At 48.4% G+C, this 18,126-nt stretch overlaps 1 protein-coding gene across 3 annotated transcripts in view; it reads left to right on the forward strand.

The window, feature by feature from the left end:
• The first annotated feature begins 2,444 nt into the window (after nucleotides 1-2,444).
• USP35 (ubiquitin specific peptidase 35) overlaps nucleotides 2,445-18,126 on the forward strand; it is a 55,127-nt gene continuing 39,445 nt past the window's right edge. For 2 of the 3 annotated variants that reach the window (XR_007455314.1, XM_049619734.1), the window contains exons 1-8: nucleotides 2,446-3,162; nucleotides 4,331-4,453; nucleotides 5,120-5,801; nucleotides 6,837-6,969; nucleotides 8,477-8,606; nucleotides 9,018-9,119; nucleotides 10,680-10,838; nucleotides 15,654-15,847. Coding sequence is in view for 2 of the 3 variants with exons in the window: in XM_049619734.1 (XP_049475691.1) it covers nucleotides 5,129-5,801; nucleotides 6,837-6,969; nucleotides 8,477-8,606; nucleotides 9,018-9,119; nucleotides 10,680-10,838; nucleotides 15,654-15,847 (1,391 nt within the window). In the remaining variant the exon portion in view is untranslated. Of the gene's footprint in view, nucleotides 3,163-4,330; nucleotides 4,454-5,119; nucleotides 5,802-6,836; nucleotides 6,970-8,476; nucleotides 8,607-9,017; nucleotides 9,120-10,679; nucleotides 10,839-15,653; nucleotides 15,848-18,126 lie in introns of all 3 variants that reach the window. The other variant, XM_049619724.1, reaches the window with a different exon arrangement.

An 18,126-nucleotide genomic window follows, 5' to 3' on the forward strand; every position in this document is an offset into this window, starting at 1 on the left:
ATAGAAGAAATGGGCTTCTTCACTCTTAGGTACTGGCTTAGGGCTTGGAGGGTCGTCTGTGCTCTGAGATAGGGAGAGGTTGAGACTTTCCTGAAGCCCCTTCCCCTGTCCCATTGGATTCTGTGAGCTTTTGGCCTGAGAGCTAACCAGGAACAGTTTTTGTTTTTTCCTTCTGCTTTGGTTGTTTGAGTCATTTTTAAAAGGCTAAAGCCTCATTGGGTCCTGTCTGGTGACCTCTGTAGGGACTTTCTTGGCTGATGTTTGAGTCTTAGGGTTATGGATATGGAAGACCAGACCTGGCTGAAGAGAGGGCACTGACTGGGCCAGTCTCTGGAAGGTGTTTTCTGGTTATATCTTCAGTTGTATCTCGTCTTGCTGTCACATGTTTCTCACTGGGCACTTAGCACTCCTTCACCTCTCTGCCTGGTCTTGTGCTGGGCACTAGGGCACAAATAGGGGATTGGATCTATTTCCAAAGAAGATCCTAGCCTAGTGAGAAGATAGACCTAGAATCCAGTGGCACTGCTGAGGGATGAGAAAAGCAAAGAGACTTGGATTGCAGAGGGGTTAGGAAAGGTTTCCCAGAGAAGGGGGCATGTGACCTGGGCATCAGAGGATGAGTCAGAATTTGCCAGGAGAGAAAAGGGAGAAGCCTTTCCCAGAAGAGAGGACATCACCAAAAGGTGGCCAGGAGGAAAAGCCCACTGTGCAAATTCCTTCAGATTTGTAACCAAACAGTGTTTGTCAAGTTCATGTCCATCCCTTCCCCCCATCAGCCAGTGTCACAGAAAGGGCTTGAATGTCAAGCTCTGGAGTTTGGATCTTATGCTGAAGGGGCTAGGGAGCCTTGTGAGTTCTGAGCAAGGCATGGCAGGATGGAGCTTATCATCTAATGAGGTTAATCTGAAGATGTTATCAGGGTGGGTGGGTCAGAGAGACCAGGGAGGGATGAGGAAGCCTGAATTAGGGCCCAGGGTGTGGGGGCAGGGCAGGACATTATACACACCCCCCGCCCAGACACAGTGCTTTGGGGGTGGTGGAGATGAGTCAGTCTTCACCATGCAGGACCAGAGACCTGTCAATACACAGTGGAAATGCGAAGGGTCATCTGAGAGGGACAGATTAAAGGATCTGGGCCTTCCAGGGCGAGGGATTGTGATGTTCCTGTATGCTTAGTGTGTGCCCTGGAGCAGACTGGGGGTTGCTGGGACTGTCAGACTGAGAGGTATAAGCCAAGGGCTTGGGGAAGAGCAGCAGCGTTGGCGGGGAAAGGCTATGGGGTGGTTAGGCGGTCATCTCCCATTTTGGGGCTCCGAGGCTCAGAATGGTGAAAGAGCACCTCAGAATGGTGAAAGCTATGGGCACCATGGGGCATAGTGCCTGGGCTAGATTCAAAGCCTGGACTCTATCCTGCAGAACACATACCTCTATTGGAGGATGGATTGAGGCAGGGAATGAGGAGATGAGTTAGGAGGCTATTGCACTAGTCCAGGCAAGAAGTAAAGAGGAGCTGATCTTGGGTGCTGCTGGAGCTCAGGGAGAGATAGGGGAAATGCTAAGTTGGCAGTGAGGACTAATGGATAAAATTCCTGGTAGAATCAGCAAGTTCCGGAGTGTGTGTCTGCTTGTCCCCTTCCCGGACAGTGTCTGTTTCCCCCCTCGGTGCGAAATAGCCCAAGAATAGACTCATGACTGCCTAGCTCTCATTTTTTTTACACCTTGTCCCATTCCCTGCCAGGGCTAAAATGGTCTCCATTTTCCAGGTGAAAAAACTGAGGAGCCTTGCAGGGACTCACCCAAGGTCACCTGGTGATTCAGAAGCAGAGAACCTGGGCCTCATGCTTTTAATGCAGGCTCTTCTGAGGGAGGTTACGGCTGCTGTGTGCTGCTGCATTTGGTGTGGGGCAGCTGTCTCTTGGGTCAGAGCCAGCACCGACACGCCGTCTCCTTGTCCAGAGCCTAGAGGAGTAATCCAACCTCCCCTGAGGAATACTGGCAGTCTGCTACTTCCTCCCCCAGGGAGACCAAGCGCAGGTTCTTATCCCACCCTGCCAAGGCTGTGTCCCTCTCTCTTGTTCATCCTCCACTTTTCCAGCCATGCCCTAGGGAAATCAGGCCTTGTCTTGTCTGCTTTTTGTGGCCTGTGATGAGGTCAGGTGAGCTCCAAGCCTCTAAAACCCTTTTGCATGAATGCACCCAAGATATTGAGTGGGTTTAGTTGGTGACCATGGTGACAGCTGACCTCAGACTGCCTGTGTGGGAGTGGGGGCAGGTAGGCAGGGCTTGCTTGGAGTGGCCAGGCCACGGACTGCACAGAGGCTGCGTGGCTGGCCTCAGAGATCACAGACCTCACAGAATGGCGCTATTGATGCAATACCATGCATCAATACATGCAATATGTATTGGGGATATGATGCAATACTAATGGTGCAAACCATCTTATGTGGTAGGTTTCAGGTAGAATGATATGAAATTGCCAACATCTGACCCTTTGCTTTCATGTGGTTCAACCTGATATCATTTATCCCCATTTTGCAGAAAAGAGGCTTATGATGTGATTTGCTCAAGGACACATAATGAGTTGCAAGACTAAAATAATATTTGCCTAAGGTCACACTAGAATGTAGGACTCCTCATTCGTAATCTGTTTTTCTTTCCATTTCCAGAACCTTCCGTAGTCCCAGAACTCCATTTCTGCCTGCCCCCAGGTTCTCTTCCTCCACACATGATGTCAATATCTCATCGATTAGGGCTTCTTTTGGCTGCCTGAGTAACAGGATTTCTTGGCATCCTTGGTTGAGAGCATATTAAGTCCACTGGCCTGGAGGGCAGGGGTTGGGTTTTGCAGGGACGGTCTATAAGGGAGGTTGGTCACAAGCACTGCCTAGGAAAGAAAAGACCAGGGATGAAGGGAGATCAGTTTTAAGAGGTTTTTTGAGATTATGCCTTGCACTGGCACTCTTGACCAACGTGTTTGCCGCCACCCCCAGACTTTTAGGGACGAGAAATTCCTAAGGGCATGGACTTTGCTTCTAAAGTGAAGGGGACTGATACTTTCTGAGCACTTTCCTGTGCCCAGCACCATGCTGAGGACTTTATATTTGCTTTAACAACAACCCTGCAGGGTGGAACCAGGCTCAGAGAGCAGAAGTAACAGTGATGGTAAGAAGACTTCATTTGTGGTTGAATCTTATTTGGAGTAAAGAGTTCAACACATTATTCCAGGAGGCTTGGAGTGGGCCCTAGGCATATGAATTTGTACTAAGTACCCAGGTGACTCTGAGGTAGCCAAGCCAGTATTTGGGGACCACTGATCTGTACTCTGGCTTCACCCACAGTAATCTCGGAGATGCCAGCCACTGAGAAATAAGCCCTAGTGCTTGCCCTGAGGAGCTCACAGCCTTGTGAGAGAGACAGAGACTTAAACAAATGGGCCCATTGCTTGGTAACACGTGCCATAATGGAAGCTTGGTCTCAGCCAAGAGCCAGAACAGAGAAGGGAGCATCTCCATAGGGCCTGGCACAGAGTCGGGGGCCCACAAGATCTGTGGTTCTGAATAAAAGTTTCTGGCTCCTCATTTAGTGAATGTCTGGCTTGTCTTCACACCAACTCCAGCTCTCAAGAATAGTTTTTACTGAGCCAATAAGTTTAAACATCCGGACGCTGAACCTTGTATCAGGTCCTGCCTAGAGTGGGATTATACAAAGAAGCAAAGAAATGGCTGTCTTCTAGAAGCTGAAAGTTGGATGTTAGGAGCACAAGCTTTACCTTTGTGAACGAGCATGAGAAGCAGGAGAAAAGTGGGTCAGCTTGGGAGAAAGGCTTCCAGGAAACTGCCCAAAGGGAGGAGAAAGGGAAGGCTATTGTGGCTCAGAGGAATAAGGTAGCAGTAACTCACTGTATTTTGCATTTGTTTCTTCAACAAATGCCTACTACGGATCAGGCACTGGGCTAGGTGAGTGAACAAAACTGACATGGTTCCTGCTGTCAGGAGCCTATATAGTATAGTGGAGGAGGCTGACTTCATCCAAGTGATCATGATAAGTGCTATAAAGGACAGGGTGCCCTGAAATTGTTAACAGGGGTGTTTGACCCAGACAAAGAGGTTGGGGAGGGCTTCCTTGAGGAAGTGAATTTGAACCGGAAGTCTGCAGGGTGAGTCAAGGAGGGAGGAGCATATGCAAAGGGCTCAGTGGCAGGGAGAACACAGTGAATCAAGAGTGAGGGGCTGGTGTGGGATCAGGCTGGGTGGGGGGCAGGCAGGGCCTTGAGCGTGCAAGTCTGTGGAGCCAGGGCCACACAGACATGAAATGTTCTGCTTTATTGGAGGGAATTATGTGACCCCAGCTATAATGGAGGAAGAGGCTACAGGTGGCTGTAGGAATGGAGGGTGAGGGATGAATTCACGCCTGGAGGTCCAGGGATATTCTAACTGAAGACAGGGTGTTTGAGGTAAGCTCTGAAGGAAAATAGGAGTTTGGCTGGCTGTGTGAATGTGTGGTGGTGGTGGAGGTCCTGGGAGATAGGATGTTTCAGGCAAAAGGCACAGCATACACAAAAACGTGGAGTCTTCGAAAGGTGTAGATCACTTGGGAAACGGCAAGAACTGGATTTGGGGCAGAATAAAGTGTGCGGGGATCTCCCTGTTAGTTCTTCCTTGGGACCCTAAGCCCTCCCTCCCCGGAGGTGTGATTTTGTGTGTGTGTGTGTGTGTGACCCCTCCCTTCCCCCCCCAGGATGGGACTTGGCCAAGGTTCTGGACAACAGCTTCTATATCCAGCTGCTACTTGCCCCAAGAGCGGATGAGGTCACCAGGGATGCCTGGGGAGAGGAGGGCAGAAGAGTGGGGAAAGGGGTGGAAGGTTCAGATATTGCCTTTATGAGATTAAAAGGGCTAATCAGCAATAACGACAACTCCCTGGGGCTCATTACATGCCTGGCATTGTGTTTTACTTCATTGCATACCTCCCAGTGAGGCAGGTATCCTCGCCCCATTTCACAAATGAGAAAACCGAGGCCCAGAGAGGTGGTTGCTCGCCCCAAGTCTTAGTTCCGGGGGCTCGCTTGGGGAACTGGACCTGCTGGACAGAGTGTGACCCTGCTCCCTGTTCCCTGCAGCGCGGCATCATGGACAAGATCCTGGAGGCGGTGGTGACATCCTCGTACCCCGCGAGTGTGAAGCAGGGCCTGGTGCGGCGCGTGCTGGAGGCGGCGCGGCAGCCGCTGGAGCGGGAGCAGTGCCTGGCGCTGCTGGCGCTGGGCGCGCGCCTCTACGTGGGCGGCGCGGAGGAGCTGCCGCGCCGCGTGGGCTGCCAGCTGCTACACGTGGCCGGTCGCCACCACCCGGAAGTCTTCGCCGAGTTCTTCAGCGCGCGCCGCGTGCTTCGCCTGCTGCAGGGTGGCGCCGGCCCGCCGGGCCCCCGTGCTCTCGCCTGCGTACAGCTCGGTCTGCAGCTGTTACCCGAGGGGCCCGCGGCCGACGAGGTGTTTGCGCTGCTCCGGCGGGAGGTGCTGCGCACGGTGTGTGAGCGCCCGGGGCCTGCGGTGTGCGCGCAAGTCGCCCGGTTACTGGCGAGGCATCCGCGCTGCGTCCCCGACGGCCCGCACCGCCTGCTTTTCTGCCAGCAGCTGGTGCGCTGCCTGGGTCGCTTCCGTTGTCCGGCCGAGGGCGAGGAGGGCGCCGTGGAGTTCCTGGAGCAGGCCCAGCAGGTGAGCGGGCTCCTGGCGCAGCTGTGGCGCGCTCAGCCCGCTGCCATCCTGCCCTGCCTGAAGGAGCTGTTTGCCGTCATCTCTTGCACAGGTGTGTGTGCGTGGGGGCTGGCGTGGGGGCTCGTGTGCTCCATGAGCCCAACGTGCGCCAGGCAGGTGGCTGTAGGTGCGGGTTCCCGTGCTTGGTGTGCCCTGTGGCAGGTGTGTGTAAGGGGCTAATGCGCAGGTGGGGGAGTGCAATGTTCCTTACTTTAATTAGGGCTATCCTGGGGTCCTGCTGTGGGTCTTATCCTGTGGTGCGTGATGGGCACACTCAGGAGCAGACTGCTGGGTGAGGTGAAGGAGGGACCCAGATCATGCTGGCCAGAAGCAGGACTAGGGTCTGAGTGAGACAACAGGAAAGGGGTGGTGTCGTCATGCCCTTTGGGTCAGGTGGGTTTTGTAGAAGGGTGACTTTCGATTCAGATTTTGAGAGATGGGCAGCAGCAGGGGCAAAGTGTACCAGGCAGGCAGAGGTGAAGCTCCGGACTCACGATGAAGCCTGAACATCTCAACTCTGAAATGTAAACGCTTGGTCCTCCATTGGCAATTGTGGTACTTGGACTACAGTATAAACGAGTGAAATAAGATCTGCGGCTTCCCTGATTATAGGGCTGTTCAGTTGAGAGGAAAGGAATGCACCTGGTGGGACAAAGAGAGCCAAGGTCAGGTGTATAAGCTCTTATCCAGTTGGACAACAGATTTTGATAACTAAATGTTCTTTCTCTAGTCCTTTGTGTGGTTCCACTTGGAATGTCCTCCCTCAAGTCACACAGCCCTTCTATCTGTTCTTGCCAGCCCTAATGTTACCCTTTCTTACAGATTTTGCCTATATAGGTACAATTGGTGGTGGTGAGGGGGTGGTCAGTGCTTTCTCTGTGCCCAGTACAGGGCACGTGAAGGTTTGTTGAGTGAATAAGCTAAGGTGGGATTGGAGGCTGTGATGCTGTAGGAGTTAAGGGGGTGGCCCCTCTGTGCTCTTTTCAGAAGCCTAGCCTAGTTCCTTGGCAGCATGAAGGCATGGGGTATTGGGGGAGGTGAGGCGTCTACCTATCTTGCTAAGCTCATCCCAGTTCCCCTATTCCAGAGGAAGAGCCTCCGTCTAGCGCCCTGGCCAGCGTGGTCCAGCACCTCCCATTGGAGCTAATGGATGGTGTCGTCCGGAACCTCAGCAATGATGACAGTGTGACAGACTCTCAGATGCTGACGGCCATCAGCAGGTGGGCTGAAGGCTGGGTGGGGATCAGGTCTCTCTCCTTATACTGGGTGCGGTTGCTGGGCTAGATTTAGTGTCAGGAGGTCCAGGCCCTCATGCTTTTTCATTCATCCATACTTTTTTGAGTCCTGCTCCGTGCCTGGCCTAGGACTGGATGTGGGAGACACAGAGAGCCTTTCCCTAGCAGTGCTCTCAGGTTGGTTGCCAACTCTGTGATCCCGGACAAGTCAGTGAACTCTTTGAGCCTCCGTTTCCCCCTCTGTAATAGCAAAGGTGGTGTCAGAAGTTGTTAGGCTTCCATGGGGTCATACTAGAAGCTGCAAGTATATTATGAAGTGCATTCTGAGTTTGGCAGGTATGATAAATGGAGTTTGGATGCTTTTCAGCTCATTGCTTTTGCATATCTCCTCACCTCATTTGAATGTCATCGAACCTGTGATCTAGCCCCACCTGCTGGTCCAGTGATCCTGGAATATACTGCCTACCCTCCTCCCTGCAGGCCTTTGGCCCTGTAGATCCCACTCACCTGGCATGCTTCCCCTGCCATGCTTTCCATACCTGTGTGCAGATCTATCTCCAGTGGGCCTTCCTGAATTTCTTGTCTTTAGTGGGGAAGAGTGTGGGCTCCAGAAGTAAGTTGTCCTGGCTCTACTGCTTCTAGCCTGTGTGACTTTGGGCAAGTTACTACACCTCTGTAGGTCTCAGCTTCATTTATAAAATGTTGTGTAATTGAACCCATCTTATGGGGTCGTTGCAAGGATTAAATAACACGTGTAAAGTGCTTAGAGCAGTGGTGATAATTACCATCATAATTATTATGACCTTATTCTTTTGTTGTTCGACCTCTTTATAGTATAGTCTACTGAGTCCAAAAGTAATGATACAGTGACATTTTCCTGAGTGCCTTCTATGTGGCAGCTTCATGCTGTGTGCATACAAGCATTATCTTGTGGGGGTCAGATGGGTTAATACATGTAAGGCAGATGGAGTAGTGCTTGGTGCAGAATTAATACCATGAGAGTTAGCTATTGTTACCTCTTTTAATCCATACCACAGTCCTGTGAGGTAGGTATTGTCCCCATTTTACAGAGGAGGAAACTGAGGCTAGAGAAAGTGACGTGGTCTAGGTCACAGGCAAGGGTCTGCTGGAGCCAAAGCTTCCAACCTTGGGGCAGTGCTCCTGTGGTTGGGCCCCATGGTCCAGACAGAGACAGTTGAAAGCCCTAGTCTGCCACTGTAGCCTCGTGTGTGGCGGGGGAGTGAGGTTTGGGCTGTTGAGAGGGCCTGTCCCACCTCCTGCTGCACTGGGAGCCCCAGTCTCTGCCAGATGCCTGTGCTGGGCTCATTTGCAGTTCTCAGAGGTGTCTTGTCCATCCCATGGACCCCAGGGCTGCTCTGTGTAGGTGCGGATAAGTGTGGGGTCTCAGGACATCATGGCTAGTGCCTGGGCTGCCCCCACCCAGGCTTTTGGGCCTCCCTGGTCCTTGTGTCATTGTCACTCCCCTCACCAGGATGATCGACTGGGTGTCGTGGCCCCTGGGGAAGAACATTGACAAGTGGATCATTGCACTGTTGAAGGGTTTGGCCGCTGTTAAGAAGTTCAGCATCTTGATTGAGGTTTCGCTTGCCAAAATTGAGAAGGTTGGTGGCCCCTGTCCTAGCCCTGGCTTACAGCTTTTCCCACTCTCTCTTGCCAGGGGCAGTGTGGGTCTGGGAGGCAGAGCACTGGGGCTCTCACCCAAGCTTGCTGTGACCCGGGATAATTCACTGCCCCTCTGTGGGCCTCAGGTTTCCCACATTGATTTCTCTGCTCATTCAAGAATATGTGTCTGTCACTTTGGGTCTGTCTATCCATCCATCCATCCCTCCCATCAGATATCTGTGTTACTACCCATCTGTCCATCGACTAGATCTGTGGCATGTCTGTGTTCTTGGTCTTGCATGGGTCTGTTGCTTTACCTCTGGTGTCTCTGATCACCTCTCAGGCCTGTGGCTACACTTGGCCTCTGTGGCCCAGGTGTGGGGGACTCCTCACCAGGGACTCTCTTCCAGGTTTTCTCCAAGCTTCTGTACCCCATTGTCCGGGGAGCTGCCTTGTCTGTCCTCAAGTACATGCTCCTGACCTTCCAGCACTCCCATGAAGCCTTCCACCTGGTAAGGGCCCTGTGTGCTGGCCTGAGGATGGGCGGCCCTTCATCCCCCACTGGTTTGGGTGGAGAGCAGACATGCTGTCTCTGTTGGGGTTGGGGGTTTGAAGCCCAAGACCTTAAAATCCAGGATATTAGGACTGGAGGAGACTTGAGACTCCATTTTGCGGGAGTTTTTTAGGAGACTAAGGCCAGAGAATTTGCATGGCCTCCCAACAGGCCCGTAGTAGAGTGACAGCCCTAGAATGAAGTCAGCTATTGTTCTTTGGGTGCCTGCTGTGTGCTAGGCACAGTACTAAATGCAGGACACATATTAACTGTCAGCCCTAAAGGAGAGTCTGTCCTTTTTTCCGTTTTTCAGCTGAGGAAACTGCAATTTAGGGAGGCTAAATCACTTGTCCCAGACACACAGCTGGTGAGCAGTATAGGGAAGATTTCTAGCAAAGTTGGTCTGACTTCTGACCCATTGTCTTTCTTATACCTTGCTGCTGACCAGCACCCGGGCGGCATGGCCTTCAGCTCAGGGCCCTTTCTGCTATCTTTGGGGATGTCCCTTGGGAAGGACAGCTTGTAGTCCTTGGCAGGGGGGGGTGGGTGGGTACCTTCCTGCCTTTCTTCCCTAGATCTGCAGATGGGTCCCTAGATACTCATGGCTCCTGGTCAGGGCATAAATGTCATGCTTTATGATTTGCTGCAGTGGGAAAAGCACAGAACCAGGGATTGGAGTAGTTGGGATTGATTCCCATCTCTGCCATTTGCCAGATGTGGTGACTTTGGGCCAGGTGTTTACCTCTGAGGGCTTGGAACAGGGTAAGCCCCTAGGATGGTGGGAGAGTGTTAGATGAGATGATATTTGTCAAAAGCCTGCCACAAGTTCCTTTCCAGGGACTGGACAGATACTTGTTTATTTGCATCCTTCTCCTGAGCTCCCTGCTCCCAGTTCCTGTGGGCTGACTCTGTCCATCCCTGGGACATTATGGTAGAGCACCCCCATGGTTTGAAAGTTAGCACTCTGTAGCACAGAGGAAAGAAACAGGCTTTGGATTCAGACAGACACATCATGTGTTACTTCTCCCATAACACATAGGGGAAGTTCTTGGTAAATTATGTAATCTCTCCAACCTCAATTTCTTCATCTATAAGATGGGAGTAATAATTGCCAAATAAAGTCATTGTGAGGGTGAAGTGCTTGACCTGTAAGTGTTTGGTGAAAGAATGATGGTGGAGAGAAGAGTAGTCCTGATCACTCAGGCTAGGCTCTCCTAGAAGGCCAGTTGGCTGAAGCTTATCAGCTGGGCTTGGGTTCAGGCCTCCTCTCAAGTGTGGGAAGGAATTATTTATCCCATTTGACAAATGAAGAGACTGAGGCAGGATATCCAAGGTCATGTGTATTGTGAAAAGAGTCACTTGCCTGCATAGCATGGAGTCCCATGTAGATAAGGGGGATAGTGGCAGGTGGAAGACCTCCCTGCCTCAAGGAGCTCTGGGTATTTTCAGCACTGACCACCAACCCATGGCTCAGGTGAGTGGTAAATGTACTGAGCCTAATCCTCCTCTCCTCTCACAGCTCCTCCCTCACATCCCCCCCATGGTGGCCTCTCTGGTCAAGGAGGACTCCAACTCGGGGACCAGCTGCCTGGAGCAGCTGGCGGAGCTGGTCCATTGCATGGTCTTCCGGTTTCCAGGCTTCCCAGATCTGTATGAGCCTGTCATGGAGGCCATTAAGGTGAGTGACAGTCTCCCACTGCTCCCTTGCCCTACTCCAAAAAAGGTGCTGGTTTGGGCCTTGCTCAATGCCATAATACCCTAATACAGGTTAGTGACAGCCCCCCATCATTTGGTCTCTGCCTGTCTCCCATCACCTCCCCTGGCCCACCTGTGCTTCAGGCACACTGAACCACCTGCCATTTCCCCAGATGGGTCACCTCTCTTGATTTTCCAAGCCTTTGCATATGTTATTCTTCTAACTATAAACTGTTCTCTTGATCTGCCTGGATAGCTCCTGTTTCCATTGAATCTTCTCCACTAAGGCTCTGCTCAAATGTTACTTCCCTCAGAAAGCTTTTCCTGACAACTCTCGATAACCCCCTCTCCACTGCAGGCTGGGTCAGGACTTCTTTGAGCTTCTACAGCTCCCATATCCCTTTGTCACGTGCTGTCACTGTCTATCTGTGTGTCTGTCTCCCCCAGCTGTAGCACTCCAGAGCAGGGATTGTTTACCTGTGTTCACATGGCTTTACTGATGCTCTGCTTTGTGCAAGACCCAGCTTGGGAACTGGGGACACGGGCTCGAGGCAGAACAAGTCTCCTCCACTGAGGAGCTTGCAGCCTAGCGGGGTGACAGGCCTGCCCAGAAGTCACTCTGATCTAAGTGTCTTAGGAAACACCTGTGAGGAACCAGAGACAGGAAGGATCATCCCCAGTTGGAGGGGGAAGCTACCGGGAAGAAGGAGATTCTGACCTGGGCTTGCTAGGTTGCTAGGACAATAACATTTGTAGGTGTAGTGCAACATTTGACAGTGTTTTCCATATATTTTGTTTGTTAATGCCCACAAGAAACAAGCAGGTACTATTGTTACCTGAATCTCATAGATGAGGGAAATGAGACTTGGAGAGGCTTGGTGACTTGTGCAAAGTCATGCAGGTAGTGAGAAACCTAAGCAGGGTGCTTGGTTGCTGAGCCCTTTCCCATTGCCTGATACAGAGGACAGGTCCAAGTGTGGGTGAAAGATGTCTAGGTAGGTGGTGGCCCTTATTATAGACCCTCTGATCTGACTTTTGTTTCCGTAGTCACAGCAGATAGATAACCTGAAAAGCATCCCACTATAGAACACCTAGAAATGCTTGTTAAAATATAACAAACGTCTTTTTAAGTACATAGCTGAGCTTGCAAGAAAGTAATGGGGAATCCCCAGGGGCCAAAAAGGAAGCGAGAACTGGAATCCAGAAAGGTAAGTGAGAGATGATGCTCTTTTTGCCCTGGGGTGGGGAGGGAACGAGGGAGGGTAAAACCTTAGTCACTAAGCAGCTTGAGCTTGTAGGGACAGGGGGTGAGGCTTAGGGCCTGCTCCCACTAGGGCATTAGCACTAAGAAGCCCATATATTCTAGGACCCAAGAAAGGCTTTATTGTTGGCAAATGAGCGACCTAGAAAAAATACATGCATGTCAAGTAGATGTTGAGGAAACTTTTCTGGCTTTGTCTGTGCTCAGGATTGAGAAAAATGAATTTTGTTATCATTGGCCTGCTCTCTTATGGGTTTAGGGTTTGAGTTCTCACTGTTTTTGTGGTTGTGGGACTCCACAAAGGCACTAAGTAAGCTTAGGCACTAACATTAAAAATGGTTATGAACTTGTAATACCCAAGAGTTGCCTCATAGAAACAGAAATGAAAATGCTTTCAAGTCACAAAGATAAACTGCTAAAGATGAGTTTATAATCCAAAAATGACAAAACACACAAGGGAACAATCCACCATGAGTGAGAGAGAGTAGATGCAATCAACAAAACCTCTGGCATTTACTTGGGTCTTGGCAGTTTTTCCAGCCTGAGAATTTGAGAGAGCCTGCCTACAATACAAGTGGGTACCTTGCTAGATCACAAGCTGCCTGTCACTGGAGGTAGATGAGCAGAGGAGACAGGGCTTTGACTTGGGGGAAGTGACTATTACTGTTTCCTATTAGCCTGTGAGCTTCTGGAGGTCAGGGACCATGTTTTGACCTCTGTGTCCTGCAAATATGTGAGTGAATTAGCATATGGAGAATGCTCTCCTGGAGGTGTGAACGAAGAGGAGGGAGCATGGCCCTGCACTGGGCCCTGAGGGAAACCCACACTGAGTGAGACCCAGGCTTTTCACACTAGGGACTGTGGTCTGATCCAGGGGACAGTGAGTCTGTAAATACCTTTACCACTAGGTGCAGGCAGCTAGGCTTTATAAGTATAGAGAACATGTGTACCCCACTTGAGAAGATCTGGGAAAGTCTTGTAGAGAGGGGATACAGGAGTTAAGCTTTGAGGGATGGGGACTGGCAGGATGAAGCCCTCCTTTCCAGAGGCGTCAGAGGGAAAGGTGTGGGAGGGGAATGCGCAGTTTGTCAACAGAGTGGAAGGGACATCAGAAAGATCAGACTGGAGGTCCTGAAACCAGACTGATTCTGTTCAATCTAGCAGATAGGGGCTTCCCAAACATTTCCTCCGAATACTTGAGCCCAGAAAGGGGAGTTACCCAAGCAGCCTGACATAAGCTCAGTGTTTCTCTAAAATCTCATTTTATCTCAGAGATTCAAATATGGATTTCATAATGATGAACATTTGTTTTAATGTAAACATTTTTATTCCTTGAATATTAGAGAATATAGCTCCAAGGGAGGTGTGCTGTATTTGCCCTGTGGCTTTGAACACCTTTTGATATAAACTAGTTTGAGAGGCAAGAGAGCAATGTATCCATAGAATTTTTAAAAAATTTTTTTCTAAGATTTATTTACTTATGGAGAGAGAGAGAGAGAGAGAGAGAGAGAGAGAGAGAGAGAGAGAATGAATCCTAGGCAGTCTCTGGGCAGAGCCTGTCTTGAGGCTTGAACTCATGAGCTGTGAGATCATGGCCTGAGCTGAAACCCAGAATCAGATTCTTAACTGACTAAGCCACCCGGGCACCCCTCTCCATAGGATTTTATGGGGTTTTTTTATAAATTTTTTTTTTTTTTTTTTTTTTTTAGTTTTTAGTTTTGAGAGAGAGAGCATGAGCAGGGGAGGGGCAGACGGAGAGAGACACACACAGAATCCAAAGCAGGCTTCAAGCTCTTAGCTGTCAGCACAGAGCCCAGTGTGGGGCTTGAGCTCATGAGCTGTGAGATCATGACCTGAGCCAAAGTCGGACGCTTAACCAACTGAGCTACTCAGGCACCTTGGATTTTATTGTTTATAAAGTTCTTTTACATCTCTTCCATGAGCACATTCTTCTTTGTATAAAGGCTCCTCTATAAAAAAGTTCTGGAAGGTTCTCTTAGGCAGTTTCTCTGGGAGCTGTGGTACTTGCTAAGGGAGCCATTGTATATAAATTTCCAGTAACATTAGGAGCTTGAAACTTACTTCATGGTTTTATGTTCCTAAGAGTACCAAGTTACCTTCTTTGGGAAAAATGACATTTGATGTTTTTTTTTTTCTGTAGTGTGGATAGTTTTGCATCTTTGTGTGTGTGTGTGTGTACTTGTCTACATGCGTGAAGTTCTCTTTTTTTCTTATTGCCTTTTTGTCCCTATTCATGTTTTGTGTGGAGTGGGAATTGGATAGGGAATAATAGGAAGAAAAAAGAAGGGACTAAGAAGATAACGAGCTTGCATCTTTTTATCTTGGCTTGGAAGTTCTTACTTTTTTTTTTTTTTTTTTTCTTTCTTTTATCATTTGTGAGAGTTGACTGATCTGGTAAATGTTCTTGGGAAATGAACAAATAGCAGCGTTAAACCACTGCTTGAACCGGACCTTTTGCAGTGGTCAGACGATGTGCACTGGGGAGACTAGGGCTTTCAATGCTCAGCTGGTTTGAAACTCTGGAGGCTCGGACAAATCTGGGGACTGTGCTTAGGATCTGGAAATAATAGGGCTTTGAGGAACGTCATGTAAATCTGTTAAGTAACTCTCTATTATGCCTAGGTGTTTTCCTTTAAAATAGATTATCATTAGAACCCGTGTTGGGTAATGTTCTTTTAGGTGCACGTTTTAATGTGAGGAGAATGAGTAAGAAAGCATGTTAATCCCTGAGCCCTTGACCAGGAACCCATACCTCAGGCCCCCATGACCCTCCACCGTCCTGTGACCAGGGATCCATACCTCAGGCCCCCAGGACCCTCCACCATCCTGTCTGTGACCAGGGATCCATACCTTAGGCCCCCAAGACCCTCCACCATCCTGTCTGTGGGATCTTGCTTGGAGGCGGTGACTAATTAAACCTGATGGCAAACCTAAAAGTAGAAGAAGTGGGAGCATCATTGTGTGCATACTCACAGGCACAGTGAGAGTATGGCATGCCAAATTGATATGCCTCACTTGATGCATATGAGGACATTGAGTCTGAGAGGCTCACTGACCATGGCCAGGCAGCTAGTTAAGACAAGAGTCAGGATTAGGACTGAGATCTTGACTCTGTTGAATCTGTTGACTGGTGAGCCTGTGTGGTCCTTGCTTAGAGTCTGCTGTACCCTGGGCTCCTTTAAGAACATGTGGATTATTTGCTTACTGCTTGTATGTCCCTGGAAAATTCTTTTCTCTGAGTCTTAGTTTTTTCATCTATAAGATGGGAATTTTATACCTTCCTAATAAGACAGTTGTGACATGAAAAGGTCATATAGAAGTCCCACGTGTCAGAATGAGAATCTAGAGTAAGTCTGGAAGCAGAAAGCTGTTAACACATATATCGAGAACATTTGTGGGGCAGTGTGTTTGGGTAGGGGTGGGGTAGGCCATAGTCCAAGAAGACTTCCCAGAGGAAGTGATATTTTTAGAGCTGACCGTGGTCCCCACCATCCTGCTAACTTGTTCCCTCCTCAGGACCTCCATGTTCCCAATGAGGACCGCATCAAGCAGCTGCTGGGGCAAGATGCCTGGACCTCGCAGAAGAGTGAGCTGGCTGGTTTCTACCCCCGGCTCATGGCCAAGTCAGACACGGGCAAGATTGGTTTAATCAATTTGGGAAACACATGCTACGTGAACAGCATTCTTCAAGCCTTATTCATGGCTTCTGAGTAGGTGCTGCTTTCATATTTCCTCTCTGCCCCTGCCTCTCTCCTTTGGGCTCCCTGGTGAATGGGGGTGGGGATGGGGGTTTGGAGAGGATGGGTCTTGCTTTGCATTGCTGGCATAATTCCCTGCAGTCTGTAGGTCTTGATGGGGCAAGTGAGAGGTCCCAGAGGGCTCTAGGCCATTGCCAAGGCAGAAGGTCAACACTGGATGGGAGCTTGAGATGGGACTTCAGGGGCTGGAACAGGTTTTGCACAGGGTTGGTCAACATCACTGATTTTTCCCCTGGGTGGATTGTGTCTTTCCGAATAGAACTTCCATTCATCCTGGTCTTAGACATCCCCTGCTCCCTCTACTAAAACAAAATCTTTTTTCTCAGTGGCTACCTATCCAACATAAGGTTTGCTTAAAAATCAAAGTTTCAGCCACAGAAGCGGACATCTTTTCCCCCCAATTTGTGTGTGTGTGTGTGTGTGTTTAAAATGCACATAACATTTACTGTATTAACCATTGTAATTGTGCAGTTTAGTGGTAAATACATTCACATTGTTGTACAACTTTCCATCATCCATCCATGTAACTTTCATCTTGTAAATCTGAAACTCTATACTTTAATTAAACAATAACTTCTCATGTTCCCATTCTCCCTTCCCCCAGCCTCTGACAACCTTATTATACTGGCAACCCAAGTGTTTTTACATTTTGGCTCTCGTGAATAATGCTGCTGTGAACATGGGTGTACAAATAACTTTTGAGATACTACTTTCAATTCTTCTGCATATATGTCTAGAAGTGAAATAGTTGGGTCCTAGGGTAGTTCTATTTTTAATTTTTTGAGGAACCTCTGTACTGTCTTCCACAGTGGCTGCACCAGTTTGCATTCCCAGTGGTGCATGAGGGTTTCAGTTTGTCCATATCCTCCCCGACATTTCTGTTTTTTGACAGTAGCCATCCCAGTGGGTGTGAGGTGGTATTCCGCTGTAGTTTTGATTTGCATTTTCCTAATGATCAGTGATGTTGAGCATATTTTCATGTGCTCATTGGCCATGTGCTCAGTCTCTTCTCAGATACATTAATTGCAAATATTTCTCCCGTAATCTGGGTTGCCTTTTTGATCTGGATATTTTAAAAATTTTTGTTGAAGGTGTATTTATTATTGAGATATATTTGACATTCTATTAACTTCAAGTGTACAATATATCTGATATAGTATGTCTTATGAAATGATCACCACGATAAGTCTGGTTAATATCCATCACCACACACAATTAAAATTTTTCTTTTGTGTGATGAGGACTTTTAAGATGTACTCTATTAGCAACTTCCAAGTATACAATACAGTATTATTAACTATAGTCACTGTGCTATACATTAAATCCCAGGACTTGTTATTATAACTGGAACTATGTACCTTTTGACGACCTTCACCTATTTCACCCACTCCCCACCTCTGGCAACCAGCAATCTGTTCTCTATATCTATTATTTTGTTTGATTCCATATATAAGTGACATCACACAGTATTTGTGTTTTTCTGTCTGACTTCACTTTCCATAATGCCCTCTAGGTTCATCCAATTGTCATAAATTGTAGAATTTCCTTCATTCTCATGGCTGAGTAATATTCATTACATGTATAAGGAATATATGTATTTTAGGATATTTAGGATATTAGGATATGTATTTAGGATATTAGGATATCAGATATGTGATTTGCAAATATTTTCTCTTATGCTGTAGGATGCCTTCTTATTTTGTTGATGGTTTCCTTTGATGTGCAGAAGCTTTTTAGTTCGGTGTAGCCCTGCTTGTTTATTTTGCTTTTGTCATCTTTATTTTTAGTGTCAGATCCAAAAAAAATCATCACCAAGATGATGTTAAGGAGCTTACAGATTATATATATATGTATGTATGTGTGTGTGTGTGTGTATGTGTATGTGTATATATATATGTATATATATATATATATATATATATATGTATATATTTTACTTTTAAGTTTGTTTATTTTGAAAGAGAGAACACTCAAGCAAGGGAGGGGCAGAGAGAATCCCAAGCAAGCTCTGCACTGTCTGTGAGGAGCCTGGACATGGGGCTCCAACTCATGAAACTGTGAGATCATGACCTGAGCTGAAATTAAGAGTCAGATGTGTAACTCAGGCACCCCAGACTATGTTTTCTTATAGAAGTAAGATGGTTTCAAGTCTCATGTGCAAATCTTAATCCATTTTGAGTTGATTTTTGTGTATGTTGTAAGATAAGGGACCAGTTTCATCCTTTTGCATA

Source organism: Panthera uncia, chromosome D1, assembly GCF_023721935.1.
Source record: "Panthera uncia isolate 11264 chromosome D1, Puncia_PCG_1.0, whole genome shotgun sequence".
Lineage (NCBI taxonomy): Eukaryota > Metazoa > Chordata > Mammalia > Carnivora > Felidae > Panthera > Panthera uncia.